The sequence below is a fragment of the Scyliorhinus canicula genome, chromosome 9 (genome assembly GCF_902713615.1).
Source record: "Scyliorhinus canicula chromosome 9, sScyCan1.1, whole genome shotgun sequence".
Taxonomy (NCBI): domain Eukaryota; kingdom Metazoa; phylum Chordata; class Chondrichthyes; order Carcharhiniformes; family Scyliorhinidae; genus Scyliorhinus; species Scyliorhinus canicula.
In genome coordinates this window covers 33,868,590-33,884,156 of record NC_052154.1, presented here as the reverse complement: position 1 = coordinate 33,884,156, position 15,567 = coordinate 33,868,590, and the positions used below count along the sequence as shown (strand labels likewise).

Here is a 15,567-nt window from a genome sequence, read left to right as displayed (position 1 = left end):
TTTCATGAACTGCTATTTCTGAAAGGCAGCAAATATTACTCACCACATAATTAGGAGGAATTCTTGCCCCGAATCCTAAGGCAGAAAACTTCTTGTCACTAAAGGATTTAAATTAAAACATTGATCAAAAGAAAATGTAGTGTTATCACATTAAACACCAATGTAACCAAAGATATTAGCAATTTGAAAGGCTGTTGCTTTAACATCAAGAGATAAAGGCAAGTCTTTACATTTATCTGCTCTTTCAGATGAACATCATATTCATTGCAAGTTTCTGGTGAGAACACATTGGCTTCAGTTAGATTCCCGCCCACTTCAATTGAATGAGGTTGTTGTAGTGTGCCTTTAAAGGATTGCAGCATGACATCGATAAAAGGTGTGCCGTGTGATCCAGTCTTGGTTTCACTTTTGCTTTTGAGCAGAGTACACACATAAACACTCACGCAGCTCTGCAGTTCTGATGTTTCAAACTTTATGCCTCTGTATAATTGTTCCCATCTGCCCAGTCTCAATAAATGAAGGCACAATGTGTTTACCCAATCCCTTATGAGTGATTGCTGCCTCGCTATCATTATCCAAAAGACAACAGCGATCACAGCAATTTTAAATCTTTGGGGCGTGATTCTCCAACCCCGCGCCGGGTCGGAGAATCGCCGGCAGGCCGCGCGAATTGCGCCACGCCACCCCGACGGCGGCATGTGATTCTCCGTAGAGCAGAGAATCGGCACCAATGGCGCCGGCGTGGTTGGCACGGCGCCAGTCGCGGGCCGCTCTACGCGGCCGGCCCACCGATTCTCCAGCCTGGATGGGCCGAGCGGCCGTAAGAAAAGAGCCGAGTCCCACCGGCGCCGTTCTAACCTGCTCTGGGCCGGCAGGATCTCAGCGAGTAAGGGTCGGGTAGCGGCCTTTGGGGGGGGAGGGGCGTCCGACCCTGGGGAGGCCTTTGATGTGGCCTAGCCCGTGATCGGGGCCCACCGATCGGCAGGCCGGCCTCTGTGGCTGGGGGCTTCCTTTTCTACATGCCGGCTGCTGTAGTCCTGCGCCATGTTGCTTCAGGGCCGGCACATTGAAGGAGGCCACTGCGCATGCATGCGTTGGCGCAGGTGCTACTGCGCATGTCCTCGTTGGCGCCGGGAGAACTGCGCATGCGCGGATCACGCGGCGCACAGTTTGCACCGGGATCTGCAGCTGGAGCAGCGCAAACCGCTCCAGCGACGTGTAGGGGCCAGAATTAGTCATGGGAGCGGCCCGTTCACGCCGTCGTAAAACACGACGGTGTTTACGATAGCGTGGACACTCTGCCGCAGGATTGGAGAATCCCGCCCTTGATCTCTTTACCGTATTACCAGCTGAGTTAGTGGGAAACAGCTCTGGAGTTTCGGGCCCTCAGCCGCCTGTTTGCTCTTCCTGGCCAGACAGAGGAAAGGCAAAAGGTTGAATGATCTCTTCTGTTTGCAATCCTCCCCCGATTCGAATTGACCTGGTGGGAAGGCCACAGTGACATCCCGGCTCGGAATAGTGTCACAGTAGGGGACTGGGTTTCGATGATGCTATCAAGCTTTGGCTTATATAGTTAATGATGGAGCACATTGGGAGAACAGGTTAAAATCAAAGTTGTAAGTAAGTGTTGGATATAAAGTTGTGGAGTGCCTTATATTTTGTTTGCCACTTGCTTTAAATATGTAAGTGATAAATGATAAAAACAATTGCAATCTCTTGTCATGTCCTTGAATAATAAAATAATTTCCAACCGGCATTTTATTCACTTGTTATTATTTCCTTTACTTTTGATCTCTGCAATCTACATCTTCCTACTGCTGGGAGCGTGTTCAGAGAACCTGTTCACAAGCCCTCAACAACGTTTTCTCTGATTTAGCTGGCAAGAGGAATGCAAGAACACCCCAGTGATGCAATTGCATTCAGTTGCCCTTCCTTCCTGCAGGGAGCCATTTGGCATCTGCTCTTTGCTTCCAACACAGCAATCGGGTTGAAATCAGGAGCTTCCAGTGAAGCTGGGAATTAAAGAGGCCTCCAGCTGTTCCACAACATCACTCACTGTTTCAACCCTCACTTCAATATAATTTACAGAAAGGCTCAGTCTGTTGTAGCAAACGGCCAAAAAGGAGCAGTGTTAGTCCAAACCATGGTTATTCCCATATCTTTCAGCTTGGTCCATCCCAGAGTCCTCCTTGCAACACTCTGTTAAAAATGAGGAAGTATTGAAACCTGACAGTGACATTGGCTTACTACTTATGCATAATGTACAGATACAATCACTGGGAATCAATACAAAGGAACTGGCCAATTGTATTCACAAAGTAAAATAATAAAGAGAAAAGTAAAATGCGGCATCATTTGTTGGGGTGATCAAGCATGTGAGTGCCCAGGAAATGAAACATCGGTCACTTGTCCAACATCCCGGTGGACGTTGCTTCCCAAACAAGGTGCAGGGATCATGATGCATGAAGAATCCGCACCCATTCAATAAAATGCTGACAGCATGCCAACTGTGCTGTTCACTGCTGCACACATCAACAGAGCCCAAACTTGTAACTTGCTAGTGTCACTTAAAACTAGTCAGCAACACTTAAAACTAGTCAGCATCACTTAAAACTAGTCAGCATCACTTAAAACTAGTCAGCAACACTTAAAACTAGTCAGCATCACTTAAAAGCTAGCCAGCACAGCTTAAAGTTGGCTGCCTCTCTTAAAGGGCAGGTGAACCGTGGCTGGAGCAGGTACTGACAGCCCTACGGGAAGTGGGGAACAGTGAAGAAAGCAGACAGCGAGCTCTGAGATTATCAGACGCTGTACTGGAGGCCTTGCTGCCGGAGGTAGAAAGGAGGAATGTCCTGTATCCTGAGAGTGAGAAGACCGTCCAGACACATTATCAGAAGGCGATGGGAACAGATAGCAATGGAGGTCAAGTGTGGGAATCAAACCCCAAGGACCTGGATTCAATGCTGCAAGAGGCTCAATGGCCTCTCCCAGTGGTCGGGGTCAGCAAATGCATTTTCAAACGCCGGATCCCACCTATCGTACCACTCACCACAGCGACTGCTCAATGCACCACATCCCCATGACCTACACACCAATAATCTCTATTGATCAGGGCTCTTACTGAATGCACATAGCTTCACCTCACACTCACTGCTGCAGGCCTCACATCCATATCTCACGGGCTGCACAGCCTGTAAGCTATTCAACCATGACAGCTGCAACATTCGTACAGGTTGCACTACACTCGCTGATACACTTCACTCTCACTTGCAGGACAAGGTGGCACACAAATCGGAGACAGCCAGAGGGTGGGGGGGGGGGGGGGGGGGTGATACTGATGCCTTGCAGGTCCTAACACCACCCTCCACACCCCATGAAGGAGGCAGTGTTGGCCATTACAGGGACACCCATTGCTGAGACAGTGACCAATTGTGGGGCTAAAACTATTGGAAAATGGCATTGTCAGATCTCCATCTCACTCTCTATTGATTTATAAGCTGCAGGTAGTGTAAGCTTTGTGCCTCATACTTTACTCCCTCCATGACAAACTTCCCCATGTGCTTTTTCTCCTTTCAAATACACAAAATGTGCCAGCTGGCCAGATAGTGAAGGAAAAGCAAGAAGGGAGTGATGAGGACACAGCATTGACACTTGATTTCACACTCACAGCCAGCAGGTTAGATATTTGCTCTGCATGTATCTTTGAGATTAGGTTAGAGGTAACAGAGAGTTGGGATCTACGCATGGAGGGTGGAGTTTGATCTGGGTAATGTTCGTCTTGCCCATTGACCTGACAGACAGCGAAAGCCTCATGTCTCCTCCTTTGGGAAGGCATTTAATGGCAGGCTTTTCACAGAATCAAGGACCCCAAGGGCACAAATCCTGCCCACAAACAGATGCCAGCCAATCAAAGGCCAGCAGCTATCCTCATTGCTGCCAGGGCCATGTGGAATGCAGAGGCCCAGAATCAGTAAGAGTCCAGGTCACAGTGAGTGAGGGGGGGGAGGGGGGGGGGGGGGGGGGGGGGGGAGGAAATCACTGGATGGAGGGGAATGGGGAGTTCCAAAGAAAGCGCAGGACCTCAGTTTGCTCGAAACTTCCAAGTGAGTGCAGCACATATAGCCTGAAGTACTGGTTTATGCCCTCCAGCTCCATGCCAAGCTGGTCTTTATGGACAGCACTGTGCTGTGGGATTTAGGCACCCTACACTCCAAATCACCAAAGGGTTCGGGTGCGATTTGTTGGGGGCTGATGAAGACAAGGGTGACGATATGGAAGGAGGGCTGCAAGGGCAGGGGGAAGGGTGAGGTGGCACCAGGGCAGGTAGTGGTGCAAGGAGATAGAGGAGGGTGATGAGAAATGGAAGGCAGAAGGCAAACCAAGGGGATGGAGCTGGACCCCAACAAGGCTGCATGAAACACTGACAAACAAGGGGATCGAAGAGATACCACATTGCTTACTGGAAGGGTATATACAAAGACTCCAGATGGGATGAGTAAAGGTCCATGTGGGCATGGACAATGGTCCGAGAGGAGGGTAGGAATGTCCATAACAATGACTAGATCCAGAATGTCTACAGGGATGGTTGCTGGGTATAAGGACTACCAACATAAACAGTGGTTGATAACTCAAGTGCATCGCCCTCAGACTTGTGCCAAGGAGAGGTACAACTCTGCTCAGATCTCCACCTGTTCCGACTTAGAGCAGAAAAGAAGAATTCTGAAGATGTGATTGAGATACCTGGACCACTCAGGTGGCTCTCTGTGATCCACACCAGGGAGGGTTTCACAGCTTGTTGTGCCCTTCACAATCTGGCTATGCAAAGAGCTGAGTCCTTCCCAGAAGGACCAGGGGATGGAGTGTGAGCAACGTGCTAGATGGGATGGTGGTGATGTGAAAGCGCCCATGAGAGAATACGTGTCCCTCGCTAATGGATGCGTGAGATCCATGAAGAGAATCACCGTTTGAGTATGTGATGCATGATGAGTGTTTGATAGTGGAGCTGAGATTCTGGCGGGATCTCATCCACTTCCTTCACCGTGTGGGCTTGTGGTGTGGTTGTCAGCCATGCTGACCTCCTGGGTAACAGGCTCCCAGGCTGGAGAGTTGAGGTTGGCGTGCTTCCTGGAGCCATCCTTTGGGCAGGGTGTAGGTCCCTGGGCCCAGACTCCTCAAAGCAAAGACAGTGATTGAGTCGGGGTATATAAATCTTCCAAACATCCAGCACTGTCCGTGGGCTGAGGAGAGTGATACTAATGTGTTGGATTTGTGTTTACACATGGTCCCCAAACCTTTGAACCCGCTAGCTGACAGTGGCTGGACAAATCAACTCCCGACCCGTCAGGTGATTCGGAGAGATGCTCACTTGGATGCGGGTTCACACCATTCCAACCAATGGGAACAGCGCTGCCAGAACCACCTACCACCACACTTAGAAAAACAAATGAAGAATTACGCCCTGAGTGTCTGACAATGAGGCACTCCTCCCCATAAACTCCCCCTTCCCGACTGCCCAGAGGGTGTCTGCAAGCAACGTGACAGGATTTTCTTTCTGAGCTCCTCACATGACAACTGCCCTGCCCGCTGTTGGGGAAGTACCCGGAGTGATGGGATGACACCCTTAAATGCTATTAATTTCCCACTTCAGGGCTTCAATTGGTGTTGGGGCAGGAAGCCCTTCCATAAGCCCCAATTGATGGTGGGACAGAGGCATGAATTTGTTGGTATCCCCCGCCTGGCAACCCCCTGTCTGATTAAATGCCCCCTTTTTCCAAACTTGCCTAGGGGAGGGCACTAAGTTGCACCCATTGTTTCTCGCTGTGGTTTAGGTGGGAGAATTGATCCCTGAGCACCATGGGCAAATATAGGCCCTTGCTGAGAGCTTGCCTCCTCCTCTGTCCTCTCCCAGCAGCTTGTCTTGCTCTGCATGGCCTCTGTTCATTCTGCAAGTCTTGTTGCATTCTGAGGGAAATGCTTTCTCATGCACCTAAGAGGTTTGTACCTCTTGGGCCTAGAAGCTCCAGCCCTTCAGCATCTGACATGCCATTCCCTGCAACCTTTGCAACTTGAAGCAACTATAGAAAGAACCAAACACTTGCAGAAGGGTAGAAATAGTCAGAGGAAATGAACCTGTGACTGATCTGCGAGTAGTCGAAGATCCTTTGAAATGGGATGGTGGAGGGGAGGGAGACCCTCTCTGTCACTGAACATGTGTTCAGTGCTGTGAGGTTAAGTGAGAGTGTTAGCTGGAGTGTTGAACTGCAAAGTTGCAGCACTGGCATCAATTAAGCATGTCACACTGATTGCTGATGGGATCTGCCTGCCCTGCTCTCCAAACTGTCCATGGTCCACAACTTCCAGAATACCAACATCAATACTTCACACTTAACTGTGGAAAACTTTATTTAAAAATAAGTGTTTTGTTACTCATGAAGATTATCCGGCATCCATAACTAACCAAATGGGTTGGAGCTAAAAGCATGTTTTAGGACTCGGATTACTCTTTGTGAGTGTTCCCAGCAACAAGTGTTAATGCCCTCACCAAATGGCAAACAGCGTGATTCACCTCACAACTGCGGGTGGCATTTTGCATCTCCAAAGGTGCTCACAGCACTCAAAACACAGCTGCTTGTGAGCCCAATTTCTTACCCCTCATCCCATCAGTTGGAGCGGAAAGCTAAAATTAGCTCTCAAAGGCGAAGGGTCGGTTGCCTAACCAGCTGAAGTAATTGCTTCCATCTGGGGCTTCAAATTTCTAGACTTAGCTAATGGGAGCTAAGTACTGGATAACATTGTTCTGCTGGGGCAATTTTGCTCCATAATAGTTCACTGGTGAATAGAAGCAATCATCAGTAATGGAAAAAGACTGAATGGGCCGACAAAAATGTTAGCGCCGATGATTGAAGACCGTAATTCTGAGCTTTGTTTGGTAGTGGCAGAAAACGGAAAGTAACAAAATTGATTTTTTTCAATTAGCATATTAGTGTAGAAGAAAATCAACACATGATTTGTCTCAAATTGTCCATGTCATGAGCACCATTTGTACCATTCATAAACTATGGACCCGAATTAAACTAACTTAAAACCCTTTCACTTACACTTGAAATCAGCCCCTACATATGTCAGCATTGGTTAATTTACAGCAGATTTAATTTATATAATTTATACCAGAACTTCTAGAACACTATCAGCAAACCTTCACACTTAACTGAAAATCATTTTTAAAAAAAATAAACGTTTCATTGCTCGTGAAGAGCAATAGCTAATCAAATGAAGCTGAAGACATGTTGGGAAACTCAGAATTCCCCTTTATTCAGCAAACATTCATTCTGTGCATCAAGTGACAAGAGGAACATGTCAGCAATCTAATAAAATATAGCTATTAGCCGGGGGAATCAAATTTCATGGTCAGCGTGAGTTTTCTGCAGTTGTGACATTTGCAAATCCCTTTGTGCCAGTCTATCTCGGAGAAAAGTCACGTCTTAATCTCATCACAATGACTGGAAATTGTGACTGACTGAGATCTAACTACAATTTCAACAGCTAACCAAAAAAAACTGAACTGTTCAAAGATATTTTTTTCTCTCAAATATAATGGGCTGAATTTTACGCTGTCGGGATGCTTCATTTTGCCGTCAGCCCCAGGGGTTTCCCAACAGCGTGGGGCTGCCCCACAGTGGGACGCCCCATTGACCAGTCAGCGGAATAGAGAATCCCGACGGCGTGCTGAATCAGAAATCTGGCGCGACGGGACGGAGAAACGCCCCCAATATGTATTCATGTATGGAGTGAACTGCCTGGACTGTACGCAAAACAATACTTATCACTGTACCTCAGTACATGTGACAAGGAATAAATCAAACTAAATCAAAGACACTGGCCAAAGATGGCTACCACCAGTCAGCTGATATTTGATATTGTAAGTTGAGCACTTTTCTGGAAGCTTTCTGGATCAAATGCATTGCGGACCTGCCCAGACATGTTACATGAAATTTCACACCTGAGGAGTGTCAAGTTCCATTCCAAAAAGGGAAAAGAAGGCAGCAAAAATGAAAAGTGCTGGATTTTAATCAGCTTTAATTCTGTCAAGACAATGGAAACTGCTAATAAGCCAGATACCTAATAGACATTCAAAAACCCCTGTGGATGATGAAATAACCTCATCTCCTTTTGGTTTCTACTATCTTGAAATGTGTCACACGTTTCTGAGATGGAAGATCAAAACTGTGATTACTTATTGCACAATAATCACCATCAGACATGTTCATCAAATTCTTTCTTGGAATATACAGACACAAGGTTAAGAATGAGTTTTGCCAAGCCAGAAACAGAGAGGTTGTCTGGAAAAAAACTGCTGAAGGGAACAATAAGGGATTTCTCTCCCCCTCTCTCTTTCACTCTCTCTCTCTCTCTCTCTGAGACTAATATTGTCTCCAGCAAAGTGCTCAATTCAATTCCAGGATTTTAAACAAACCAGCTAATGGTCACAATGTTTGATAGGCTATGCCTCAAGGACAAGCAAAGCACTTCATTATATATTCTTTCAACCTTTATTTGGACTCTAAGTTTTCCTACTTCTGAGATGAAAGTGAGTGTATTTTCTGCATCTTTTATTATTTTTTTGAGGTTTGGCAACTATAAAAGGCTCACCCTTTCTTTGACTCAAGAAAATCTGGTTTGATTGGCTCTTTATTAAAAACTAAATACATGTAGATTGAAAACGGCATCGATGGGGAAAATAAATTAAAGGAAAAAATGTTTTTTTCGACCAACCGAGGGACCTGAATAAAGAGGATCCAGTTCATTTCTCCTCACCCAGTCATAACAAAATTTAAGAATGTATAGAACCAAATCTCAGATACAATCAAGTGGTGATAGCATGGTTAAAATACAAATTTGTGATCCGTGCAGTTGGAATAAAACTTTAATAATTTCTTAATCATTATCCCATTGAACTAAAAAGAGTGTACTTGTAAGTCTTATTATGCTCTTTGAGCGGTTTCTCATGTGAGTAGGTAAGCTACAAAGAGCAGAGTGATCGCACAATGATTCCCAAATCAAATTAAGCTCAGTGATTTTGGCGTGTGGAGGAGGGAATCAAAGGTAGAGTATCCTGTCCCTCACAGCTGTTGAAAGTGAATGTGAATGGATGCGCATCTGAGGACAGGATACTCCCTGCACAGGAATTCACAGTCAAGGCTCACACATTAATATTTTCCACTTGCGCTGACTAATCCACGTTGCTGCTTGATGAAGTGGATGTCCTGCAAAGAGGGGTGAATGAGTGAGTGAAGGTGCCTCTCAATACAAATTAAGACAATTAATTGAAAGCGTCAAGAGCTGGATTCTCCGCCACCGCCGCCGGCAGTGAGAATCACGATTGGGGCGGAGAATAGCAGGTGAAGCAAAAATCAGAATTTGCACCCAGTGCCTATTTTGTTGCAATGCTCTGCCCCCCACCTCAACCCATGCCACTGGTGGCACGAGCGAGGTTTGCGGCCCACGCCAGCAGGTCTAGTTAAATCCGTCATTTGCATGGATTTGAATGTCATTAACGGGTTGGAAAGTGCCCGTTCTACCTCTCCATGATGCTCCACCTCTCTCAGGTGGGATTCACGCGGCCGTGACTTGGTTACAGGTATTTACATGAGGGGCCTGGGCGCCAAGGCTGCTGAGGGGGAGCTAGGGGATAAGAAAACTCTCAAAATCTCCCAAACTTTGTCGGGCTTGCCTGGGCCAGCAGTAGAGGGGAACGTCTTGGTGCCAAGTCTGTGCACTCGGGTTTGGGGTGGCCTGGTTCAGACTGCCATTGCTGCAGCATGTGATTTAAAAGCACCCCTTTGCTGCTACTTATAGGCCCCAAGCTGTTCACACTGCTGACTGCTCACTGTGTCCTGTAAATACTCAGAGAGCCTCTGGTCCTGTGCAAACTCACAGACCACCCATCTGGAAACCCTCAGACTCCCAGCAGTGTCATCAATGGGAGGGCCTGGTCATGCTCAGTCACAGGCCCACAAGGTGCAGGCACTCCTCAGTGCACGTCACCCTCCCTGGCACACAGCCCCTCTCAGGGTAGAAGCCTCATCAGTGACACTATCAGCTAGCCCACCCCTCTGAACCACGAGATGTCCACCGCATCCCTGCTCCCATCCATCCTGCCCCTAGCCAGGAATCCTGACCATCTCACTGTCATAAGATGTGTCTAAAATACCGGCACCACATCACCCTGCAGCTCAGTTCCCAGCAAACGCACACTTCCCTTGCTCACCCCCATCTGTAGGTCCTGCCCGCACACGAGCCTCGAAGCATGGTGGTGACTGCTGGCAGCACACATTGACCGTATCCACCACACAACCAGTTGCCACCCTGCTGGCAGGATAACCCATGGCTCACCCCGTGTGAACCCCCACAGTAGACCACACTGGGGGAAACAGGACAGGGGCTACACAAAAGCTAAAATGTGTGGAGGCAGCCGCCAGTAGCCCTGTTGACAGGGACGATTGGTGAGGCCAGAGTGAGCTCTGGAGGGTCCACTGTCACCTGCCGCTGCCAGTCCTGGAGGCCCTCATTCATTTGTGCCATGTCGTGATGTCCTCAACCATGGAGCACTCACACTGCGTCATGTCCCTCGGCTAGTGAGACATGTCCCTCACTGCCTCTGCCATGTCCTTCACTTCCTCAGTCATGGCCCTCTTTTCCTGTGGCATGTCCCTCTGCCAAGATCAGTCAATGCCCAGCAAATGCTCTCGATGCCCTCAGCCAAGATGCTTTGTGAATGAGGCAAGCTCTGGAGAACTGCAGCAATGTCCATGAGAAACAGGGACAGATCTGCCTGTGCTCCCCGGTATTGCATCTCAGTCATCGATAGCACACCAAGTCTTGGATGTCCTGAGCCATGGCTCTTACTTCTTGCTCCAGGCCTTCCACTGCAGACACCACTCTTTCAGTGTTGGCCTGGGGGCCATGCATTGTCAGCACCATCTCAAGCACCTGAAAGACATTGGACCCCTCCAGCTGTACCTGCAGGTGCTGAAAGTTACTGACAACTCCTCCTGTAAATCCTGGGTCTGCGTCTGCATTTCTACCAGTGATGGGAGCATATTTTCCAGAAGTCTGACACCTGTCAGGGGGTCTCACAGGCCATTGGAGACCTCTGGATGGTCAGGGACAGGGTGGGGTGCTACCCTGGCAATCCCTGGCACCTGAGCAACTTGGCATTGCCAGCCTGGCAGTGCCACCCAGGCACCCTGTAATGCCAGGGTGCCAGGTTGGCTCTACCAGGGGTCGGACCTGGGAGGTGGGGGCTTGCCAATTGTAGGGAGGGTGGGTGAGAGGGGGTTCCTAGAGGCCTCAATCAAGTCTGACTACAGCTGTTTCCTGGGATCGGGCAGCCCTCCAACCGACCGCCCACTCGGGTGTCCCTGCCTCCACCTGATGTGCTGTAGCATGTGTGTAGTGAGCACCAGAAGGTGAGCCAGGAGCCTCATCACTAAAATGTCCCACCGAGGTGATGGTCTCTGTGATGGTGGAGGGTGCAGGTGACTGCAGTGACAAAAAGTTGGTGTCTTCCCGGACTGGTGCTCCAGGGTGTGCTGGGGATGTGACTGGGGGCCAGTGAGCCCGGATAATCCGGCCTGGTCTCATGGTGATCCTGACAAGAGACATGGTGAGATCTTGAGAAGTATTGGTCTGTGAGAGCGAGATGACTCATTTGCCATAGGGTCATCAGCTTTGCTTTGGGCTCTCCCTTGTTTGGCATATGCCGACCTCCGTGTCAGACTCAGCCCTTTCTTTAGCCCCCTTCTCCATTGGAATGTGGACCTGCAGGTTTGGGACACCGCCGCCATTCTCATCTATAATGGACCGTCTTAGTCTCATGGACATAGAAAGGACATAGTGTGACGCTAGGAGGTGGGTTCTACAAGGGGTCTGTAGCTGGAGGCGTGTGTGTGCAAGCCTCCTGGTCAAAGAGGATAATACACGTGTTGGGGTTCGATGAAGGTTGGGATGTAAGGGAGATGCATGCAAGTGGGCTTCTGTTGGCCTTTAGGGGATTGGGGAGATGATGTGAGGAGTGGGAGTGATGCCAGGGGCACAGAGGTGGTGACTCAGACGAGCTGCCCGAAGCAGGTCAGTAGTTTCTTTCCTGCATTGTGTGCGGTCTTCTAACTGCTATCTTCTTGGCTGGAATTAGAGTGTGTGGTGAGTGGAGCACATATAAACAGCTCCAGCTTGTCAAGCTCCTCAGCATGAATTATGGCCCCAGCAAATCAGACGGCAGCAGGGATGGGAATTGTTTGCAATTCATGTGGGTAGAGCACTGGCCAATTTGCAAGTGTTGAATATTGTTCTAATAGCCCACAACAGGAATGCGAATTGCACATAATTCAGTTCCAGCGGGAGCACTTAAGGTGTGATTCAGCGAGCCCATTACACTCAGCACAGATCTGGGTGCATCTGGTAAATGGTACAAGAGCCCCCAATCAGGCTCCGTGCTGGGCATCAAGCTGATCCAAGTCCCCTGACTCCCTCCGCCTGGTGCGATATGGATCTTGCCCTCGCTGAGCGACTGAGCGAGATCCAGATCTGGATATTTAAATGAGCCTAATGGCTGATTTAAATACCCAGCTGCCGGATTCACACATAGCTGCCTATGAGACCCTGACAGGGCACCATCTAGTACTGGTCCACACAAACGTGGACCAGGAGTAACGGCACCTCTAGGGGGTCTCACAGGCCATTGGAGACCTCTGGATGGTCAGGGACAGGGTGGGGTGCTACCCTGGCAATCCCCGGCACCTGAGCAACTTGGCATTGCCAGCCTGGCAGTGCCACCCAGGCACCCTGTAAGTCCCACCCTGACACAGCCAGGGTGCCAAGCTGGTAATGCCAGGGTGCCAGGTTGGCTCTACCAGGGGTCGGACCTGGGAGGTGGGGGCTTGCCAATTGTAGGGAGGGTGGGTGAGAGGGGGTTCCTAGAGGCCTCAACAAGGTTGGGGGTGTGAGCGTGGGGGGGGGGGGGGGGGTGGGGGTGCCACAAAGTGGAGAGAGGGAGACCTAGAAGGTGGGTAGGAGGGGCTGCCAATCAAAATGGCTCGAGGCCAGAAAAATGGCAAAGTGCCGTTGAATAGTGGGGTGTTTCTCGGCACTGCCGCCACCAGGAAACACCCACTAGAGGTGCCCAAAAGCAGACTTTAACATTTGTCCGCATGATTTGCGTTCTTAGTCTCCCAAACAGAGAATCCAACCCCAGAGTCACAAATTCTGCAGCAGTGTGTTCGTCTCTCCGAGTACATGTACATAACATGGGTGGCAGTTTGCATCTTCACATACCCTGCTGAAAAATATTCAGGCACAGTTTACCGAGAAGGCTGACATAAAACATGATTGATTAATCTTGTGTAGCCTCACATCCTCAGTCCCTGCCCTACTGAATTATGAATGGGCTTCCTAGAAAACCTGCCACCATCCGGTTATCCGCATTTATATTTAAATACATTCTTCGATGTTAAACGGATGATAGCTATCCTGTGTGTCTAAGAAACATTAACAATGTCAAGTACCAAACTACTTCACTCGAGCTAGAAACCTTCCAGAATAAGGCCGACATAGATAGAGGGAAAGAGAATTGACTTGGACGTGATGGTGGCAATAATGGTGAAACTGTCAGTGCTCTCAGTCATTTCTGCACTGAAACAGACAGCAGCTTTAGGATTCCACATGTGTGGAGGATATCACAGAAATCCAGAAGTTAGTGCTACATTCCTCCAGAGTGTTCATTGGAGAGACTCTCCCTGATTGCTATCAATGGAAATCAATGGAATTGACAAGAATTTCCACTCTTATATTGGGCGGGATTCTCCGTTTCCCCAGTCGCGTGTTTCACGGCAGTGCGCCGTTCGCTGGAGCCGGGATTCTGTCTTCCCGCCACTCGTTCAATGGGATTTCCCATGACGGCACCCCATGCCACTGGGAAACCATTGGGCAGGGGGAAAAGACTCCGGCCATTGTTAATCTGGCTGTAAACGTCCCTGAAACTATTGCACCTGGTTAGGTAAGGTGCATCTAGGTTTTTAACTTTGTGCTAACTTCATAAGTATGGACAAATACCCTCACTTGCTTTGAAAAGCTCATTCTATGCTTCCGGAATGTCAAAGTTTCCCAAACTTTTTAAAATATTGCACATTTTTAAATTACTTTTTGATTCTCAAAAGTTTGTTTCTGTACTTCGCTTCTATCCAGTCATAATGATTTACTTCACCATCTGAATATATAAATGAAAAGTAAAGGGTATTAAATGCTTTGACCATCCTGGTTTGCTGTGTGTGAACACTTCAATGCGATTGGCTGTTTGCCTGCTTGCTGACATCACTACTGTTGTACACCAAGGACTCCGATCTCGATCCGATAGAAATGGAGGCGGGACTGAGAAGAAAATGGCTGGTTTCTTTACTGTGGTGGTCACCACTGCTGTATTGTGTATACTGCATGCGAGGGTATTACGGTAAGGCCCCTGTACTAGGGGTACGGGCGGAGTATAAACATGTGGGCTCTCCGAGCTGTAGCCATTTCGGCAGCAGTTGCAGGAGGCTTCACATCTCTGCGTAATAAAGCGTCAATTACTCTCTATTCTGTAATTGATAGTGCATCATTGCTGGACAGCACATCAGAATCACAATTAATGGAGCATCATGGGCTCTGAAGGCACTGAGCCAGGTGGGACGCTGCACTATGGCCAGGCAGAGGGAGATGGCACAGGACAAAGGGGTGCCGCAGCTGCATGCTGATCAGGGTTGCTCATGCTGACAGCTTTTGGGCAGAGGACCTCCCTCATGGGCACCAGGCCTCCAGCTCCCCTGTGCCACCTGGCCATCTGTGGTGCAGTGGCAGGCTTTGTCACAAAATCTCTACCTCAGGACAAGCAGCTGCTTGCCCCCGGGGAAATTTGAAACTCGGCTAGGTTCCCACCAGAGTTGGGTTCCTAACTCAAAAACAGACACCAGTCCTGTTTCCTATCTCCATTGGGAAAACCCAGATCCTAAGCAGCAATCAGGAAAAAGGAAAATCACAGTACAGAGATTGCTCGATCTTGCTGGGCAGCTTTGTTTGAGGTCAGAGTTGCGCCCCAGTGGCTTTGCAGCAGTGATCCATCGAAGGGCATTTCTCATTTCTCTGTCCTGTCGGTTTTGTGCTTTCCTCTTCATTTGGCTGTAGGACCCTCCCACATGCAAAGAATGTGTGAGGTGGTTTCCCACTGGCTTCCATGTGAACGTAAAGGGAACACAAGTCTTCATCCCCCCAACTTGGAGGCAGCCATTTTCACTTGAGGGTCCAGCTCTTCTACCATCACCACCAGAAATAAGTTTCTGCTGTTGGCCATGGCCTTAACCCTGAGCCTGGGATCTTACCTGGGCTTGGGGGCAAATTGCAAAAGAACAGAGACGACTATCCATTGAGGTCTCAAATAACCCTGCTATCCTCCAATTGTTTTATGACTGACCATACAGTTTAACTTTAATCCAGGACTAATATCAGTGCAGGCTTCACTATAATGGAAGTGAGTTCAGC

The 15,567-nt window shown here is 48.7% G+C and overlaps 1 protein-coding gene across 3 annotated transcripts in view; it reads right to left on the bottom strand.

Annotated features, from left to right (window-relative positions):
- cpne7 (copine VII) overlaps positions 1-15,567 on the bottom strand; it is a 215,499-nt gene that overhangs the window by 22,961 nt on the left and 176,971 nt on the right. For all 3 annotated transcript variants that reach the window (XM_038806484.1, XM_038806483.1, XM_038806486.1), the window contains one exon: positions 44-98. In XM_038806484.1, the coding sequence (XP_038662412.1) occupies positions 44-98 (55 nt within the window). The remainder of the gene's footprint in view (positions 1-43; positions 99-15,567) is intronic.